The 14,779-nt window shown below is 37.9% G+C and overlaps 1 protein-coding gene across 2 annotated transcripts in view; it reads left to right on the top strand.

Moving 5' to 3' along the window:
* LOC137278169 (centlein-like) overlaps positions 1-14,779 on the top strand; it is a 115,887-nt gene that overhangs the window by 55,936 nt on the left and 45,172 nt on the right. For both annotated transcript variants that reach the window (XM_067810352.1, XM_067810351.1), the window contains exons 9-13: positions 1,110-1,166; positions 2,749-2,846; positions 5,767-5,876; positions 6,136-6,188; positions 13,805-13,888. In XM_067810352.1, coding sequence (XP_067666453.1) covers positions 1,110-1,166; positions 2,749-2,846; positions 5,767-5,876; positions 6,136-6,188; positions 13,805-13,888 — 402 coding nt within the window. The remainder of the gene's footprint in view (positions 1-1,109; positions 1,167-2,748; positions 2,847-5,766; positions 5,877-6,135; positions 6,189-13,804; positions 13,889-14,779) is intronic.

Raw genomic sequence — 14,779 nt, forward strand, 5'->3', positions numbered from 1 at the left:
TGTGACTGCATTGTATACTCCAACCATGGGATGGGGTGTGACTGCATTGTATGGTCCAAACATGAGGATGGGGTGTGACGGAATCATATGGTCCAACCATGGGGACTTTGTTGTATGGTCCTGCCTGGGGGAGGGGTGTATGACTAGAATGTATGGTCCAGTCCCGGGGATGGGGTAAGATTTTGTTATATGGTCTAGCCCTCAGGAGGGGATATGAGTTATAAATGTGCTTTCTAGGTTCTGAGAACTTAAAATTGTGTTTCTGCTGGCATCTTTTTACTTGACATTGTGACTAGCTATCATTTCAAATACCAGTCATTTGTAAAATTTACAAGTCATCACACGTTTGATTTTGCATGAAACTTTGCAACCTAAGAACCAATCAGAAACGTGGAGGATATCATAATGTGTCAATTTTTAGCCTTCCAAAAGTTTTCCAAAACTACTATTTTTATTTGACAACACCATATTGTCATTGTGAATATGAATATTTTTGGAAGAGAAATAAGATTGACAGGTAATTAGAACATTGATTTTTTAAATTTGCCGCACGCAATGACCAACAGCCTTTGAAAATTACGGGACATTCTATGTCTGTAATGGTCAAAGTCTGGTATACACTGGATAACGGTAACACTGCAGCTGGCAGTGGCAAACCATGATTATGATTTAACAATATTAATGGATATCACTTCTTGATCTAGGAGTACAACATTAAAGGACTTATAAACATACCCCTTTCAATGAAGAATTATCAGTCATGGGTCTAACCCTGGTCTGTCCACTCTTTCAACTATAGACCCATGCCCAAACTTAGGTAGTAATAGAAATTTGTTACCTCCTTGTTGCAGAGCCATATGCCCCCTTGTTAGGGGATTCAACCAGTAGATACCTTTACAATTATACAGGATGGGGTAGGATCAGTTTGTTTAATTGAAAGAGTTCACGTCTTCTTGACTGCTGATTGCAGTAAAATATTTGAGAAGGTGAAAAAAGGAGCCACAGGTAAGGATCATGGTCAAGTTATTGAAATGGGTTCAGAGTGTGTGTTTCAAGAAACTGGTCGCTCACAGTTGTTGCTTTGCTCACTATATGTGCTTATATTACAGGATCTGGACAGAGAGGTGTCTGACAAGGTCACCAAGTTTCAGTGTCTTGTCCAAGAGGTGAGTGTAGAAAATATTTATCACTTGAAATGAAGGGAGAAAAATATCAAGACACCAGTGACAGGTTTGGTTTGATTTTTTTGTGAGCAGAACAAATATATGTTTGTTGAATGATGTGTTATTGGTGAGACAAGGGAGCCAACTCCATTGATACCAAGCCTCACCAGCCTGGGCCTTGTCCCAAGCATATTGATCCCCAAGGATGATGTGGCATACACTGAAAGCTACAGTGCAGATCAGAGCCATTATGACCATTTGTACACTAAGGCCTACAGGGCAGGGCAAAGTCAACCTCCCACTGTGACCACACATAACACGAATCAGGCTATGAGTGGTGTTCACCCAACATTGTTACTACAGGGCAGATCAAATCCAATCTGTCTTTGTAGCAATACATAACAGGAATGAGCCTGTAAGTGTTTACCGTACACTGTCGCTACCAAGCAGGACAAAGATAACTTGTCATTGTGACTACACATAACAGGAACGAAGCGCTTAGTGGGGTACATCCAACATTATCTTAAACCACAGATGAATGTCACTTTCTGAGTGGCTAAGCGCCCTTGTATTTTTTTTTTAATGTACCATGCTTACAGACGATGTATTTTTTTCAATGTACACGGCAGGGAATGCCGAACTCATTTGGTTCTTCATGGTAGTACTTCTTAATCTCAAATAACATTGAATCACACATGATACATGGAAATTACTGATGTTTTGCGATTGAAAGTGAATGGAAGGGAGATAACTCTAAATTTGTTTTCCTTGTGTCATATGCGCAATGGTGATGAAATGATTCGCCATACTACAAGGCTGTACCAGTTCTTCAAACAGTTCAAAATTAAACTTAATGTGTTCGGTAAGATAAACATGTTTTTTCACTGGTCATGAGGGGTCCATGTGCTCATGTACCCATGGGGAACATAAACAAACCTTGAGGGTACATGAGCCCATGGATCCCTCGTGACCAGTGAACAACTTACATTGTCACTACAGGGCAGGGCAAAGATAACCTGTCATTGTGACCACATGTAGCAGGAATGAAGCTCTGAGTGATGTACATCCAACAGGATATTACAGGACTCGGCAAAGATAATGTGATCACACAATACAGGAACGAGGCTAAGAGTTACGACACCCAACATATCGCAATGTCAGGTTGGGTTGACATATCGCAATGTCACTGTGACCAATTCCAATCTGTCATTATGACAATGTGTAGGGGAAATGAAACTATGACAGGTGTATTCCCAAAACTTTTACTTCAGTACAGGACATTGTGACAATGTGTAACAGATACGTTCTCTAAACAATCACAGTGCTTGCTGGACAGAATCACACCTTCATATCTGTTGTGTGCAGTGGATTACGCTTTCTTCAAACAAATTTCAAATATTTTGTACCAATTTCTTGTAAATCTATAAGCTGAGAATACCTTCTCTTGTAATTTTATTGATTTGTGCAAGTTCTCTTTATGTCTGACATTAAGCCATACAAAGCATCCTGTGAGCCATATCCCAACTGTTCCAAAAGAGAATGTTGTTGATAGACAAAATGATAGTGGTATCTCAATTGTACATAGTTGGAGGAGGCAAACCGAAAGCTCCAGAGGTTTGAGGAAGATGGCCGGCAGCAGCAGAGGGAGATTACCTACAAGAACACAGAGCTGGAGAATGTCAGGTATGTCCTTTGCAGATTCTTGCTCTGTTGTCAAGCTGGAAATTCTTGTCATTCCTGCTTGACAACGGTGCAAGAATCTGTACCGAAATGTCGCACTATCGTAATAAAGAAGTTGTTATCCATAAAGTTTGTCAATCTTGTACTCCCCAACTTCTAAAATGCCACTCAAAGAAGGTATGTCCTTTGCCATACAGACAAGAACAATTCATCGTTGTGAGATGTGACACATCTCAGTTAAAGAGGAGCTTGGCTCAGACGTATTGTCATTCCAAGCAAGTTTGATTCATGCTGTTACATTGTTTGTGTAGATTTTACCAATTTTACACATTGACCATATTGTGCATGATATCTTCTTATAAGTTTTGTACTTGTGTAGATGTAGGTATACATCTCTCCTTCGTTCATCCTTCTATTGACAAATCAGATCCAGCTTTCTCTTTCGTTTGCTTCAAACAAAATGGCAGGGCTCAGCCATACATTGTGATCAATAATCAAAATCTATATTTTAACTAAGTAGGTATAATTAATCAAAGTGCCTCATATCACATGGTCATATTGATTGAAAACTTGAAAGAATTGGAAAATATCTGGCCACGACCAGTAGACAGTACACATATTTTGCAACACCTGTAATTAACCAAAATTCTGTGCAACAGTCTCCATATTTACAAATCAGATGTCAGTTGTGTTAAGCCACTCTGATTGAACAATGCACTGAATTTAGCTTAGCAGGGCTGGAAACCGAACTTTAATAGTAGGTTACCTCCTTGCTCACAGGAATATGGTACTTATTGTACACATTCTATTTGCTGGACATATTATACATTAGTATATTGTATTGATTGTACTCATATATGTTGTACCTATATTCTCTATTTTATATATATAAACACACACACACATAGTTGTAGCAACTGTACTCATTATATATGTTGGACACACGTGTGTTTTTGTTTTCTTTTATACTTTTCGTGATATACTCAGCTAACAGGAAAGAAAGTAAGCCATTTTTCACTAAAACTAAATGCTCAAATATTTCATTTCATGGTGGTGTTATCCTGTGTCAAGATCTGTGACTAGATATGAAGGCCTTCCTTGCATCAGCAACACAGCCTATAGTATTTGTTGCACTTCTTCTATATATGCTGTATGGTCATGGAGTCTTGATTTATACTAAAATTCATTTTTATCAATTATTATCATTACAAGTGATATAGGATTCATAAATTAGGAAAATATAGATACAGAATGTTAGTTTCACCATGATAAGTAGCAGCTTAGAGAGAGACTCTGGTCTGAAGTAATAAAACTCATCTCAGTGACATACTATTCAAAGAGCTACATACCAAAAGGTATACCAGAAAGTTATGTGTACATAGTTCAAAAGATGTCACTGGATCAATCCTGCCTAAGGTAATAAAAACTCATCTCTTAGGCACATGTTTCAGTAAGACAAAAGCTGTTTCTACACAGTTTGCTAAATTGCCATGATTTATTTCATACTGTAAACATGCCATCACTTACGTTAGAATGACATCAGAGGAGAATAATGATGCAAATTATTTGTTTTCATATAGGTAAAAGCTTTCTAAAAGTCACAATCCATGATTGAAATTGAACTAAAAGTTTGCAAAATTGCAGTAAACACTTTAGAAAATGTATTTCTATCTATTTAAAAAAAAATTGACTGTTAATGAGCAGCAGCAGGTATCGTGATGAGACATCATATTTTCAGCAGAATGTGATACAGCTCCAACCAGCTCCCCACCCCCATATAATACATGACTTAGAAAATGATTTTTTTAATGTGATTGCAGTTCCTTTTGTCTTAGACAGGTCACTGCATGGAGTTTGGGACTTTTTTTTGTCAGAAAACAGCCCAGGAAATGTTTGAAGAAATAGTTTTGCTTCAGATGAGTAAATAGAAATTATCGGCCATAAAAAGTACACTGTTTCAAGGACTTATTTTGTGGGCAATAAATTGGGATCGAAATTCTCATTAAAAAATGAAAATAAAAAGCGGAAAACTGACGCCACATCTATTTACCTCATCCATGGAGCCTATTTGCATTGTTCAATGATGCCGTGCTACCACAGGCAGTGCAATACCACCCTGTTAACAGTTACATACATGACAAAAGCAAAGTGGTTTACATGACACTAGTGATTGGTTTTACTCATTAAGACCAACCTCAGTCACATTTGATGTTACAACTGTCAGACTTGCAAGTGGAATTTGCATAATGGCTGAAGTTGAGGATCCAGGAACTGGTTTTGCAATTAAAATGTGTATTATAGTATGACCAAGATCTTTTATGGATAAACCTTCTTTTATCTTATATCTACGAAAGATAATGGTCATCTGGAAGAACCTCGAAATGCCAAATTATACTACTTTTGCACTTAAAATTGGGGAACTTATCTTTAATCCAGTCATTTCTGGTGTCCCCTACCATGATATTGCTGGAATATTGTTATATTTGTACTCACTTACTCACTCAGTTAATGTTGTGTTGACAAGATTACTGCCATTTGTATTAGGATTAGCAGGATTAGGCACACACCCCTGTCTGGTCATGTCAGTTATTGTAAGGTATCATAGGGCACACACCTTTATGTTTTTTCAACTGCTGCAATCTTCTTAGTTTCAATATTAAGTAATTAGTCAGGAAATCAAAATGTTAGGCAGTGAGTGTTTAGACTGCTTTCTCCACTCAGGTTAGCTCCAGACCTCAGCCCTCCATGTGGCCGCCCCATGTTATTGTGTTCTTGTAAATATAATTTTAATTAGCTTCGTGGGACTTCAGAGTCTTTGGCTGAATTCCACGCTTTTACGAGGAGGTTTCCTCAGAACCCCATTGACACCATACACAGACAACCACAATAACACTATGTATGGGGTTAATGTTGCTCATTGCAGGAAGGAACTGTCTGATCTGTGGGCCAGCCACAACCAGCTGACAGAGCATTCCAGTCAGCAAGCAGAGCTCATCCGGCAGCTGCAGTCACTACAGCTGGACACTCAGAAGAGTAGGTTATGCACCCATCTTAGTTCGGTTGTCACCAGCTGGTCATGGACTTGCCACAATCATATGATGACCTTAATTTGATTCATGTTTAACACTCCACTCAGGCTCATGAGTTTCAGCACCAGTGTTTTAAACGCATCCTCTTTCATTCTACTGATATGTAGTGATGAAATAAGTGGTTGTCTTGTCCTCACTCTCACATGTCTGAGTGTAGTATATGTCATGATTGCCACATGACTGCTGATTTTATGATGTTTCAGTGATGAAGAACCAGGAAGATGCCTTCTCCATAGAGTCCACATCACTACAGCAGGTCAGTTGACAGAATCAGTGATATGTCTTTCAAGAATATTCAAATACCCCGTCATGAGGATACATAATAAGGTGTTCACTGGTAATGAGGGGACATGGGTTGAGGTACCCTTGAAGTTTGAGCTCAGGGAACATAAACAAACACTGGGGTACCTCAACCCATGGTCCCCAAGGAACCAGTGAACAATGTATTTATCTTACCAAACACCTCACTGTTAATTTTGAACTATTTGAAGCATCAGATTGTACACTTCAGCCAACCTGTGTGAATCAGTTGATTCAAATCTTGCATCTTGCTGTTTTTTCTGTATGTATTGTCTTAGTAATTCCACTTCTAAATATTCACAGGGACTACATTTGAACGTTTTGTCAAAATTTATTTATTGGAAAGAGAGTCAAATGTTATCGTAGCCATCGCTAGATTTTGTGGACGACACAAGAAAAACAGATTAGAGATATCTCCCTTCCATGGATTTCCATTTGCAAAACATCGGTAATTTTCATGCATCATGCATCATTTAATGTCTTTCAAGATTAAAAATTAACTATCATGAGGTACTGAATAAGTTGCTATTGGCAGTTTGTAAGTGGTGTACACTGAAAATAACAAAAGAGTGCTTAGCCAATCAGAAAACAAGATGTATGTTTGAGGTATGATAATGCATTATGGATAAACAGTGTAAATGGTGTGTTGCTGACACAGAGTTACATGACAGCTACTTTTGAGAGTTTTTTCCACCTAGTACTGATCTCTTTCACATGTATTTGTTCCATTAAGAATTTGAAGATTGAATATAATTATAGAATCATCTAAACATCAGTGAAAATGAAAATATCAGAACATGTACAATTCTTGAGAATACAACACCAGTATTATCTCACTGTGACAGATAGTGCTGGAGCGATAAATCATAGGATCGGTTAATCGTTCGATCCAAGTCAAAATAAACGATTGTCGATTACTAAGGAACTGCAGGTCAATTAATCGGAAAATAATGATTAATTTTTATTCTGTCTTGCAGTGTTTTCTTTGACATAGCAATATGGGCCCCATTCTAAAAGCGATCGTAGTGCTATGGTGATCGTATCCCTTATACTTAAGAAATACAGTTCGTTCTACCACCATGTATAGAATAATAAAGCACACTTTCGCCCTGAACTATTATAGTTAAAGCACGAGGACGCTTTGTGCTTTATTACACTATACATGGTAGTGGAGCGAACTGTTTTTCTTTTCTAAGATGCCGTATTTAATAACTTCTAAGCCTAATTTCTATTAACCTGTGGCAGAAAACAAACGACGGTGTCTGTTACCTAAATTAAGAATCCTTGCACAGGGCTAACTGACGCACTGTTCTTTGGACGTGTCAGCCCCCTATGTTAAGACAAAGGTTACTAGAAAAACAAACGATGAACAGTTTGGTAATGGTTTATGTTCGGGTTAAATATCTTCTCTAGATCGTTTTATTTACATCCGTGATTCTCTTAAACCATACAAGGCAATATGACCGCCTCATTTCTACTACAAACGAAAGTTTAGATCAGTACATTCAGAGGAAGCTGACAAGTCAAGCGACATTCCCCGATTGCATTGTGGGAATGTAAACATGACTATGAGACATTTTATCTGTCGGAAAACATAAACGTAATGTTTCCACAGTGATGTTTGCTGTGTGATGAAACTGAGAACCAAGAAACGGGATGCGACAAAGCAGTTTACTGCGGAAGGCTGTACGGGGCGATGACATCCATCGTGACATCGGTTACATTGTGATGTAATGCAAGAAAGTTCCATTACGAAGGGGCAGTCTGGAATGGCGCAGTGACGTCAACACATTGTGACATAATGCAAAAAGTGCACATTATCGTCTGATAAAGTATTGTCGGCACCTTTGATCTTTCACCGAAGCATCTTAGAATTTGACATATATTTAGACTGTCATAACGACTGCGATTGATTTGGGCAACGGGGCCCTGGTCGCCATTGCTTGCTTACTTCTTAAAGGGAAGTCATGTACTACGCATGCCTTCCCTGTCAGCCAATAGCAATGCTGGATATATTTTGATTGGGGTGTCCCTTTCCCAAAAAGGTCACGACGTCATTGAAATCCTACGAGATTATAACTGATTCTAGAGGTATCCAATTTAGGTTAACATGATCACTGTATTGCGAATAAAGGTTTTACTTATTTTTCTCTTTTTCAGAGAGAGAAAAGTGTAGGGTCAAAATGCATCATTTCCATGGACTGCAATAAAACTAAACATCTTCCGATTATGAAACGCAAATCTACTAAACTGTCTTATTATATTATGATAAAAATAATCAAGTTTCAATGCATTAAATTTCAGAAACACAATATTATTCAGTTTTCAGTTTTCAAAATAAACATTTCCTCTAACACATCCACTTTTTTTTCAAGTGGATATTTCTTTTGTCAAGCAGGCCACATGAGAACTAATTAATATTCCGTAGTGAACATTTGCACACACACACTGTATTATCTCACTGTGACTGATACTTATTCCTATCATCACATCATCAACTCTGCCTGTGAATACAACACCTGTATTATCTCACTGTGACAGATACTTATTTTGGTTGTCATCACATCATCAACTCTGCCTGTGAATACAACACCTGTATTATCTCACTGTGACAGATACTTATTCCTAGCATCACATCATCAACTCTTCGTGTGAATACAACACCTGTATTATCTCACTGTGACAGATACTTATTCTGGTTGTCATCACATCATCAACTCTTCCTGTGAATACAACACCTGTATTATCTCACTGTGACAGATACTTATTCTTGTCATGACATCATCAACTCTTCCTGTGAATACAGCACCTGTATTATCTCACTGTGACAGATACTTATTCTTATCATGACATCATCAACTCTTCCTGTGAATACAACACCTGTATTATCAGTTTTCAAAATAAACATTTCCTCTAACACATCCACTTTTTTTTCAAGTGGATATTTCTTTTGTCAAGCAGGCCACATGAGAACTAATTAATATTCATGAACACAAACTGTGCCAACATCATTCATCCAATCATTCAGCTATATGTCACAATCCGACCCAGGTGTTATTATTATTTTCTAATTGGCTGAAAGGAGAATTCCTTGAATTGATCTATGGTATTTGTATACAATCATGTGACAAACTTTGTGCACTCCTCACGTTCCATCCGTCTAATATCGCAACCAGATGCCGAAATTGATACAGGTATTTCAGGTTAGTGATATATGTATATTTGTTATTGGCTGAAAGAAAATTCCTTAGTGAACATTTGCACACACATAACTTGCTGGTAGCGTCTGAAATACTGTGTTGTTTCGGTGTCATGAATGCTGTAGAACATGCCGATACAATGCTTAATTACAGTACTTCACAGAACAGATATTTCTATTTCAACGTTAAGAGAATGTCTTTGTTCACCCCTCAACACAATGCACAAAGACAGATGCTGCAAGTGTCCATAACTTTGATAGCATTAACAATTGACAACCCGGACGTTCGTTGGCTGACGTAGGTGTTTGACATGAAATGACAGTAAAAGCGATTATAATTGATCAATTATCAATCGGACAGAAGCGATTATCGATATGACAGTATGTAACGATAACCAGCTAAAGTGACAGATACTTATTCTGGTTGTCATCACATCATCAACTCTTCCTGTGAATACAACACCTGTATTATCTCACTGTGACAGATACTTATTCTTGACATCACATCATCATCTCTTCCTGTGAATACAACACCTGTATTATCTCACTGTGACAGATACTTATTCTTGACATCACATCATCAACTCTTCCTGTGAATACAACACCTGTATTATCTCACTGTGACAGATACTTATTCCTATCATCACATCATCAACTCTTCCTGTGAATACAACACCTGTGTTATCTCACTGTGACAGATACTTATTCCTATCATCACATCATCAACTCTTCCTGTGAATACAACACCTGTCTTATCTCACTGTGACTGATACTTATTCCTATCATCACATCATCAACTCTTCCTGTGAATACAACACCTGTATTATCTCACTGTGACAGATACTTATTTTGGTTGTCATCACATCATCATCTCTTCCTGTGAATACAACACCTGTATTATCTCACTGTGACAGATACTTATTCTTGTCATCACATCATCAACTCTTCCTGTGAATACAACACCTATATTATCTCACTGTGACAGATACTTATTCTTGTCATCACATCATCAACTCTTCCTGTGAATACAGCACCTGTATTATCTCACTGTGACAGATACTTATTCTTATCATGACATCATCAACTCTTCCTGTGAATACAACACCTGTATTATCTCACTGAGACAGATACTTATTCTTGTCATCACATCATCAACTCTTCCTGTGAATACAACACCTGTATTATCTCACTGTGACAGATACTTATTCCTATCATCACATCATCAACTCTTCCTGTGAATACAACACCTGTATTATCTCACTGAGACAGATACTTATTCTTGTCACGACATCATCAACTCTTCCTGTGAATACAACACCTGTATTATCTCACTGAGACAGATACTTATTCTTGTCACGACATCATCAACTCTTCCTGTGAATACAGCACCTGTATTATCTCACTGTGACAGATACTTATTCTTGTCATCACATCATCAACTCTTCCTGTGAATACAGCACCTGTATTATCTCACTGTGACAGATACTTATTCCTATCATCACATCATCAACTCTTCCTGTGAATACAACACCTGTATTATCTCACTGTGACAGATACTTGTTCTTGTCATCACATCATCAACTCTTCCTGTGAATACAACACCTGTATTATCTCACTGTGACAGATACTTTTTCCTATCATCAAATCATCAACTCTTCCTGTGAATACAACACCTGTATTATCTCACTGTGACAGATACTTATTCTTGTCATCACATCATCATCTCTTCCTGTGAATACAACACCTGTATTATCTCACTGTGACAGATACTTATTCCTATCATCACATCATCAACTCTTCCTCTTCACTGGCAACTAGTCACTAAATGTACCTGCAAATATTAGTGTCTTGCTGCTAAGGTGTACTCAGCATGCATAAGGTAGGCAGCAGTTGTGAGTTGGTGACCCACTTAATAGTAGTTGACAAACAAACAAACATGTCCTAGTACCATGGAGGATGGCACAGCAGATGATTACTGTCAGGATATGGACGACATGATATTGGAATCCCCTGTAACAGAGAATGAAATTTGTGATGCTACTGAACATTTGAAAAGAGGAAAATAGCAGGTGTGGATGGAATTCTCTCTGAGATGATTAAATGTTTGCTACCAGAATCACTGCCTTTTCTTACCAAATGTTTAAATATAATATTCCAAAGAGGTGTATTTCTGGAAGTTAAGGCAAAGTCTGTGATTGTTCCTATTTTCAAGAATAGGAGTGTGGACAACCCAGATAATTACAGAGGGATCTCACTAATCAGTATTCTGGGGAAACTGTTTACCATTATTGGAGATGAATGGAAGCGTAATGTTAATCTGGACAAGACAAACATTGTCATATTCAGGAAAGGTGATCGAGTCGCAGCAAAAGAGAGATGGACATACAAAGGCAACACAGTCAAAGTTGTGAAACAGTACAAATATCTAGGTGTCTTGTTTACACAAACCTTGAGCATGAATAAAACTGTACAACAACATGCAAACAGGGTGCAGAAAACATTCTGCCAGCTACAATCAGTCCTAAATAAAGATGATGTTATAACACCCCAGATATTCTTTAAGCTGTTTGATGCCCAAGCACTACCTATTTTACTTTACAGCTTTCAAGTATGGATTTGTCGAAGTTTTCATTCTAAAGAAAAGGTGCATCTGTTTGCATGCAAGAAATTAAATGTTGGACTTACAACCCCTAAACAGCATGATGTACAAAGAGTGCGGGCGCTACCCGCTGTACATCTATTCTCTCACTCAGTGCTTATGCTACTGGCTTAAACTGATTCACATGCCTGCTCACCACTTACCGAAGGAAGCGTATAACATGATTTACCACTTAAATGAAATTGGCTAAAAAACTTGGACTTCATCAATAAAAAACTTGATATTCACCTATGGATTCGGCTTTGTGTGGACTTCACAAACGCAAACATTTCTCAAGATATTTCGAACTCATGCTAGAGATATGTTTAAACAGGACTGCCATTCAGGTGTGGAAGAAAGTTCAAGATACAACACATATTGCACCATTGAATCCAACTATGAAGCAGAGACATACCTCCACAATCTCAAAACTAAACGTCTTAGAAACTGTCTCAATCAATTCCAACTAGGTGTCAATGAACTATAGGTCAGCAAAGGAAGGCACTACAACATCGATAAAATAAACATGTGCTGTAAAATATGTAATAACTGAATCGAAGACAAATATCATTTTAGCCTATGATGAACTCTGAATTAAATATTTACCTACATCTATTCTATCTTGCAGAAATCCTACTGCCCAATTTCACATTGTCTTATATATACATGATGCCTTAATATTATGCCAAACTTTGTTTTGTTATTGGAATTATATTTCTGTTCAACCCATGCATATTCCTATACTGACATATGCAAGTAACTCTTTTGTATATGGGCCTATAGGCCTTTTGTGCAATAAAACATTGATCAAATGATAGTTGACAAACTGTAATTCAGTCACTTGTTTATAGCTATATTGAGGAAAAGTCCTACGTTTGTATGCTATGTGACAAAAGTAATTTGGAGGTGATGTTTTGGGGCTGTGATTGTTCACTTCCACTTGCAAGAAGTGTAGGCAATTCATGATTTGCTGGTGACCGTTAGTCTGAAGGTGCTATACTATGAAGTGCTCTGAATGTTCAGGGTGTTTATAGTATGCCTCTTCTCCAGTTGATTTTATTAAGATGATGGAATCATGACAAGATGTTAGTGGTCTCAGAGATAATCTAGAGCGGAGTTGGGACAGTCTAAGAAGTTGGTTACATGTCAGGCCAAGCTTGGCACCAAGATTTGTCAGTGACAAGCTTCAAAAGGTTGTGTAAGAAGTTATCCAAGATAACAAAGGCATTTCAACATGCTACAGTTAAATATGTAGTCAGAATCACAACTTGGCATTTCAGGCTAAGAGGTCAATATGGTTCTTAAATTGCCATTCATGATTAAAGCTGCTTCTTGCCTGTTTCTGAAATGTCAGCTCCATTCTACAAGTTTTGCACACATTCAGCTTATCATGATGACTTGATTAGGACAAGAATCAACTCTTTCAGAACACAATAATCAAATTCATCTCATGTCTCATCTTGGTTTTCTTGATCATATTACCGAGTTAAAAATGAAACAGGTACAAGACAAGTTTTATTATGTATCAGGGACCCCGAAGATCATAACATGAGACACTGGAAACACTTCCTTGGTGGGCTTCTGCTTGAAACCTGACCTGCAGGTCTTGACTTTGTGTTCATACAGCAGCTGGACTGTGAGATTGGTAAACGATTGCTTGTATGTTGGACTGCTGAAACCAGTCTTCTGCGTATATGCTGTGACTACACAACATGCTTCCTATTCTCTTCTGTAGATGTACACAGATCTCAGTTCCCGCTATGAGATCAGCCAGAGAACAGAGACAAGTCTTCGAAAGGAGGTCCTTGCACTAAAACAGGTAAAATCATAATGTTTTGTGTGTCACTCATCATGGTTTTGGCAGCTCTTAGTTTGCGAAGTGATGAATTTGGAAAATATCCATTTTGTTAAAGCGTTAAAGTAGCTCAACTATATCTGTCCATTGTCCAAATCAGTTACATAAATTTCTCTCCATGTGAAAAACATTTGTTTTCAGTTTATATGATAACTTTAAGATCGATAATACAAAGCAAAGAGCAACAATAAATCAATGACCTTATGTGGTATAATGCTATCAAGTATTCAGTAGTACCACACATTCCATCCTGTTTCAGGGAAGATCAAATTGCTGTAAGTGCATTTGTTTTAGTCCCCTTAGTTTCTGATGTACTGAGGAAAACTTTCTGTTTTGTTGTTCACAAGGTGGCGTTGTCACACATGTCTCTGTATGACTGGTGAGAGTGACAGGTTTTTGCTCATAAATGTGTAGGGCTAATTGCCAGAGTCTGGTTAACCATGCTTGATTTCTTCCAAACACTACTGTCAATTATGAAGTTGGGTAGTGGTGACAAATTGTCACCTGGTTTGCCTCTGCTGTTGTCCCTGAGGACCATGGGGAGCCGCGAGCATGTGAACCTGGTAGGAGGTGTCCTGATTAGTAGGTCACCCACACCACACAAGAACTGCCACAAGCACTGCCACAAGCACTGCCACAAGCACTGCAATCGCTCACTGTCCTGACCGCATTTGTTTCTTGCTCTGGGTATTAGGTATTTAGATATTCCCTTACTGTCAACAATCGGGGGACAGTTATTATATACTTGAAGATAATTGTATGAGGAACTGTCAATCTTCACCTTTATCTTTATTTTTTCCCTGAGAAAACAAACATTACCAAAATTGCAAACAGCTTCTCAAAAAGTCAACTTTG

The sequence above is a fragment of the Haliotis asinina genome, chromosome 3 (assembly GCF_037392515.1).
Source record: "Haliotis asinina isolate JCU_RB_2024 chromosome 3, JCU_Hal_asi_v2, whole genome shotgun sequence".
In the NCBI taxonomy this organism is placed as follows: domain Eukaryota; kingdom Metazoa; phylum Mollusca; class Gastropoda; order Lepetellida; family Haliotidae; genus Haliotis; species Haliotis asinina.